Genomic DNA, 7,395 nt, shown 5'->3' on the forward strand with positions numbered 1-7,395 from the left:
TAACATATTCAATACACTTTTGATATAAATTATGTATGAAATGTGTATGAAATGAAAGGATAAAAATTTCAACGAAAATTTGATACAGTTTAAATTGGAACCCTCATTTGATACAGTAACATATTCGATACACTTTTGATATAAATTATGTATGAAATGTGTATGAAATGAAAGGATAAAAATTTGAACGCTAATTTGATACAGTTTAAATTGGAACCCTGATTTGATACAGTTACTTATTTGATACACTTTTGATATAATTATGTATCAAATATGTATGAAATGAAAGGATACATTTCATTTGATACTTTTTGATACATTATCTTGGCATTTGATACACTTTTGATATGTATAAAATGTGTATGCAATGTTAATTTGATACAGTTTTGATACATAAAAGTGTATGAAATGAGGGTTCCAATTCAAAGCATTTTATTTCATACATTTTTCATACGTATCAAAAGTGGTGTATCAAAAGTGTATCAAATTTCAGCCAGGGCATATATCGCTACGTAAACATTCAGCGGAGTCAGTTCAAATTAAACAAAAATAAAGTGAAAGCAAATTGAGGGGACGTATACAGCAGCAATAACTAAAGCAATAATCCAAACTACTGCGGCTAACCTGTGGGAACGACCTTTGCTTTTCATTGCCATGTGTTTGAGGGGCTCACAGATAGCCAAATATCGCTCGACTCATATGAGTGTAATAAACCCTACTGATGCAAAATAGGACTGGTGGATTACGATCGAGAACACCCCGCATTCAGCCCAAGATCCGAAGGCGTCATTGGTTATCTTTGTTATTTGATAGTCCGTCAAAGCACAGTAGATAACTGAGATATGCAACATCTGCAACAGCTAAACTGCGAGTGAAAACATTCAAATTGGTTTCATTTGAAGGGATTTTATTGTCGAACCGAACCCCAAAACCATCATTTTAAAGATCACACTTGTGTACGGTGCTCACAAGACCGTTCGCCCCACTTATTGTTCTACAATATGAGGAACCGGTTATCAGTTTATTGCGATACATGTATCTCAGTGTCGTTTCTCAGATATCTCAAGTTAAGAGATACCATCAAATATCGCCCATGGTATTATAAAGGGGGTGCGAACAACCATGCATTACCCTGATGGAAACTAGCTGCGAGGTCTCTTTCATCCACTATATGTGTACCACAATTCAAATTCAGCAATGGGGGAGGGAGGATTGGATAATGTTAATGGCTTTTGCCCACAAAGGGGAACGAACCCAGAACCTTTTGCTTCAGAGTCCAGATACCTTAACCACTTTGCCACTTTGTGGTAATTGTGAAATTCCCCTTTATTATTTATAATGTGCAAACATTTGGTGATCAAGACCACATGGACTCAAAGCTTGTCACAATGTATAAATGTACTGACCCAAACGAAATCCACTCAGACATGTAAACTGGTCAATGTGGGACTGTCGTAATGATTTCGTTTGGGTCACTACATTTATATATTGCTAGTTTTGTGACAGTTGTATCTGTGCCCGGGGGGGTCACTCACTACTTGACTTGCTACGCACCCGTGTCCAAGAAAAACGTCTAAAAGGGTATGTTTTTCACCACACAGCGGCGTCGACGTCTTTTTGAAAAAGGGGTACTTTTACAGAAGGCATCGCCATTTAGGGGTCCTTTTTCAGCCAAATCCTTAGACGTTTAGGGTGAGTAATATTATTGTTTGAGTGAGTTTGCACTAATTTGATAAAAATTACCACTTTTTAATTGATTCTTGTTACTTTTGTGCATGTTTTCTTCAGTATCTATATGTCTGCAACATCAAATTTCAAATTAGCTCATTTCCCTGTTTACGCCATATCAATATAGATATTTCCAAGTTGACGCCATTTAGAGTATGGTTTTTGCATGTCCTACGGGGTGCTACGCCATTTAGGGTAGGATTTTCGGCATTAAAGGGTGCAATTTGGTTATGTGAAAATTCACCATTAAGGGTGCATTTCAGAGGTGTTCGGACGCGGGTGGGAGGCACTTTTGTGTGAGAGTGACCCCTCGGGTATCTGTGTTGAAAACTTGTTGTTTTCTCCATGCATTATTATTATTAACCTGTGGGAATCTTAACAGCTTCGTCACGTTTCGTAAACTGCATAAAATTATCAGGAATGTATGTGATGATTGCGAAAGTCCCTTTTATTGTTTATAATCAGCAATATTAATTGGTGATCAAGACCACACGAAATCAATGCTTATAATAGTGGCTCAAACGAAATCGTTGCGACAGTCCCACCCAGACATGAAAAACTGGTAAAGTAAATTACTGTATTTACCGTCTTATTTATGTTATTTAACAATCCGTGCATACTGCATGTTATCTCGAATATTGTTTTACAGTTTCTGCGCATGTGACGATCCCGACACGGTGCTTATAGCTGTCGCTCCATTCCCTGTCTGTGTAGAAGATTGGGCCTCACTTGCTGACGATGGCAGTGCAGCGTCTGCAAAATGTAATCTTGAATGCATCGAACATAGCGTTACGGTATTGTCGGGATTCCATGATATCGAGATACGGATTAATACAGGAATTGAGGATAAAGAAAGAAATACCGATGTTATGAACGGTATCGTACTCTTTCTTAGATAACAAATCGTATCCACTGCCCAAGTTATCCATCAGATTATCAGTCAGTATTCGCGATCCGATATGGCATTTGACAAATGAAGAAAATGATGCCATTGATGACAAGAATGCGGGTTACTTGATTGCGAAGTTTTGTTGTCTTGTTTTGATGAAGATTGACATCTTCATTTGACAAAGGATATTTTAACGTATATTGCACCAGTAAGCATGTAAGAAGTCTTTGTTGGGGTTTTATGAAGGGATCTCAAGTAAAACGGGTAAAGTAAATTATTTATCTTATTTAACAATCTGTGCATGATGCATTTTATCGCGAACGTCGTTTTACAGTATTGTTTTACAGTTTCTGCGCATGTGACGATCCCGACACGGTGTTAATAGCTGTCGCCCCATTCCCTGTCTGTGTAGAAGATTGTGCCTCACTTGCTGACGGGTCTTTGTCCTTAGTGGCAGTGCAGCGTCTGCAAAATGTAATCTTGAATGCATCGAACATAGCGTTACGGTATTGTCGGGATCCCATGATATAGAGATACGGATTAATACAGGAATTGAGGATAAAGAAAGAAATACCGATATTATGAACGGTATCGTACTCTTTCTTAGATAACAAATCGTATCCACTGCCCAAGTTGTCCATCAGATTATCAGTATTCGCGATCCGATATGGCATTTGACAAATGAAGAAAATGATGCCATTGATGACAAGAATGCGGGTTACTTGATTGCGAAGTTTTGCCGTCTTGTCTTGATGAAGGTGGACATCTTTATCTGAGCGTCGCGTCAGAGCAAGGATAATTTTAACGTATATTGTGCCGTTAATGAGTAAAGCGAGAATAAACGACACAATAGCGATCAACATAGCATATATCGCTACGTAAACATTCAGCGGTAAGCAGGCCTTAAAGACTGTCGGAAAGGAACCGTATTCTTCCGAGTCAGGCCAAATTAAACAAAATTTAGTAAAAGCAAATTGGGGGACGTATGCCGCAGCAATAACTAAAGCAACAATCCAAACTATTGCGGCTAACCTGTGGGCACGACCTTTGCTTTTCATTGCCCTGTGTTTAAGGGGATCACAGATAGCCAAATATCGCTCGACTGATATGAGGGTAATAAATCCTACTGATGCGAAGTAGGACATGTGGATTACGATCGAGAACACCCCGCATTCAGCCCAAGATCCGAAGGCGTCATTAGGTATCTTTGTTTTTTGATAATCCATTAAAGCCCAGTAGATAACAGCTATGAGATATGCAGCATCTGCAACTGCTAAACTGCGAGTGAAAACATTCAAACTGGTTTGCATACTTCGGAGTCGAAAAATAGAGAATAAAAAAGCCAGGTTACCGAGTAAACCAATAGAAGAGATGATAGGGATGACGATTACGTTGACGATTTTATCAGTCTCGCTGAAGATCCACGCTGAAGCTGCTTCTGGATGGGTTAAATTAATGGCAAAATATTTGTCGCAGGGAGTATTGTCATCGGGTGTATCTGCCATTTTGATGTTGGTCTGAAAAGAAATGTGGAAAAGAAATATGACTTTATGTTTAAAAATGACTATTTGTTATATTGACCTGAACATAAATAGACAAAGGGGTGTGACCTGAGCGACAGCCGCATCCTCCATAATTTCTCTTCATCAAAACTGATGTTTTGGTAAAATGTAACGCCAGAGATATGTTTCGTTTGTGAAGTTGTGAACCCGGGGGTGTGAACGAGATGAATTGAAGTAACTACAACTGAAAGAATGTTCCTATATGTATATGGGGCATTGTTATACACATTTTTTGTTCTATAGTCAGATCAAAAACATGTTGTTTTAATGATAAGCCTCAATATAAAATAGATTGGGCACAGTGTCAACAGCCAGTGTTATAAATATAAACTTAATACTCCGTTGGTGAGCGACGCGAGGGGCGATTGGTATTGCACCGAACGCAAGAAAAGGAGGCATACCGTATCTGATTGGCTAGAAATCGATCGCTTTGTCGCTGAGAGGTGTAGTACAAACTCAAAATGGAGACATATATTCAATTCGATTGAATCGATAATCTATTATTGACGCAGATAAAGAAAGTCGATAAATGTACGTTGTATTATAGATACAGCACCTGGGTTTTACACGGGTTCCTTTGTATAATTCATTTCTCAAACAGTTGAAAATATCACAATTTTTACTTTGGATTTCAAAATCTTTACTTATAAAATGCAGTTAAAGATATCCACAGCAAACAGCAAGGCCCCGCTAATTAGTGTATTGCTTTTCGAGTTAGTGTACTGGAAACAAAACCTGGATTTTACCTGAAAACAAATCGAATTTTCTATAATAGTAACACCATGTGGTACTGATCATGCGCAAATCGTAGAATAGAAACTAAGCGGCGGGCTCTATGGCAGGGCTATGGTATCTCATATCATGTAAATGGTATGCTTAGCCTGAGTCGCTCGGCCTATCTCGAACAAAATCGCCATGCGTAGCTTTTGAAAAATGAGAGGATTCATGGTACTATCACGGCAATTTTTGACACGAAGATATAGGAATGATGACGCAGTGCAGGGCCTCCTATCAACAAACCGGGACGGATCAACAAATTGGGGCCAGCCAGGTTTACTTGGTAAACACCCTACTGTTTACGAAATTGACTGCGACATGTATAGGTATGAGTCCCTATTCGCTGTAGAAGTGACGACATAATCGGATTAACTACCATAGTATAGATGAATACAATTGACTATATGGCCTACTATATGGTCTACAATCATAGATTGAATACAATACCGCTCTTTTCAAAGATACTAATCTTACAGGTGCGAGTGATCAGCATGTTATGGTTCAATGCATAGGTACCGCGTGAACGTTGTAGTGCAGGACGATATAGTCAAATTGTATTCATCTATTGCTATGGTAGCCTTACGTCACTTCTACAGCGAATACCGCTACATGACGGCTTAACGTTCCCTCCAAAGGACTGAGCATTCTCATAGTTCATTGACTTAATTCTAAATAAACCATAGGGAGTCTCCCTAAGGGAGAGCGGAACTCTGAACTTAATTTACAGATGTTGCCAATCAATTTTATTCCAAGTCAATATCCCAGCAAGCTGCCACCGCCGGGAATTGAACCTGGGACGTGCAATGCGCCAAAAACGAGTCTAACCACTGCGCCACGCTACTTCGCGATATATCATAATCCACAAGATTTTTTTTTCATTTCACATCTAAACCGTAGTCAGTCAATTTGGTAATCATCTAATTAGTATATTCTCAGTAAAAATAAAATGACGACGATAGTTCAATGACAAAATCGCCAGGATGATCAAGTGCCATCGTCGCCTGCCTCTCTCCACCTCGGCTGATAAATGGGTATACAGTCGCCTATACAGCCATTTTTAAACGGGCGCCCCCCCCCCATATCAAAACAAGAATTTTTCTTTAAAAAAGACAAGTTCACGGATCAGGTGTATAGTACATGTACTTTGAGCTACTTTGGTCTAACATTTAATATTCATATCTAACCTACTCTGCACTTATTCGACAATAAATAAGTGATAAGAGGCTTAATAATGATACCTGCGTCTTGACTCTGAAAACAATATTTTTAAAACCTCATTTTGCATTTAGTTTTTAAGCCCCTCGGGAGCCACCTACAGGATCTCATTTTGCATTTAAGTTTTTATTGTGTTGCAAAGTAGCAAAACTTTCTTTATATTTGGCGCAATTTGTGCCTGGAAAAGGCTATCCCCTCTTACAACCTATCGACAGGTCTGATTTCTATAATGAGGTGTCACCGGGTTTGCAAGAGATAATAATACCAAATCTAAACACCATGAAATTCACCACATCACGACCAAGCTCACATTGGGCGCCCCATTCCTTTTTTAAAGGAATTTTTATTAAGCTACCTATACAGGAAACACATTTGGCTATAAGTATACGAAGAAAATTGCAAGATGCCTTTATCACTAAAGTAAACACTGATTACACAGCCATTTGGTCATGGTCCTGTTTTTATGAACTGAACACCAATATTATACAGGTTTATACACATGGGTTATCAGAGTCAATAAACATTCAATTAACTATAGATAATGGACTTAGTTTTGTGCAATGTAGTAATTTTCTGAAGTAAATCGCCTGCTGCATAGTTTTCTATACAGATGATGTTTATTTTGTGATCAGGCCTGGCCATGACCTGGTAACCAATCAGTTATGTGTATTGTCAGCATGTGATGGCTATAAGCCAATTACAAACATGTTTATAAAAAAGGCTAAAAAATTCCTACATTTAACAGACTCTTCCTCGGCCAAGGGCTAAATAGTAAGTTGTCAGTGGGGCAAGATTAGATAAAGGCATACAAACTAAGGTATGAGATATTAGGAATTATTTCCTAGTCTCTTTAACCACAAGGTTGGTGGGCTATATAGCTATTCAAGACACAGGATATGTAAGGGATAAACTGTGCATATGAGATGTGGGTGCAAGTGGCATCATTTCACTGCCGTGAAAAAATAAAAGAGAAGTTGAAGAAAAGGAGAATAGAAACGCCTGTGTGCATGTGATTTCAAGATCCTTTCTTAGCTCACGAAGAAATTCGCGCGCCCCAGTTCATGAAGTTCTATATACGCGATTGGCATAGGCATAATTATTTTGTGATTATTTATTTTAATATTTATTTTTGCTTAAGGTGGTACTACACCCCCTGATAAATTTTGCGACTAATTTTACATTTTTCTCAAAAAAGTAACTACACACTGGTAACAAAAGTTATGT

General features: G+C 38.4%; 1 protein-coding gene across 1 annotated transcript; it reads right to left on the reverse strand.

Annotated features, from left to right (window-relative positions):
- Nucleotides 1-2,958: 2,958 nt before the first annotated feature.
- LOC140147025 (succinate receptor 1-like) lies at nucleotides 2,959-4,122 on the reverse strand. Its single transcript, XM_072168797.1, has one exon. It carries the CDS (start codon nucleotides 4,120-4,122, stop codon nucleotides 2,959-2,961), a length of 1,164 nt encoding a protein of 387 aa, XP_072024898.1.
- Between the last annotated feature and the right edge of the window lie 3,273 nt (nucleotides 4,123-7,395).

This window comes from Amphiura filiformis, chromosome 3, assembly GCF_039555335.1.
Source record: "Amphiura filiformis chromosome 3, Afil_fr2py, whole genome shotgun sequence".
Taxonomy (NCBI): domain Eukaryota; kingdom Metazoa; phylum Echinodermata; class Ophiuroidea; order Amphilepidida; family Amphiuridae; genus Amphiura; species Amphiura filiformis.

What these genes read in the sequence shown, in the direction of transcription:
- LOC140147025 (XM_072168797.1), bottom strand. Translation starts at nt 4,122, where the DNA reads ATGGCAGATACACCCGATGACAATACTCCCTGCGACAAATATTTTGCC.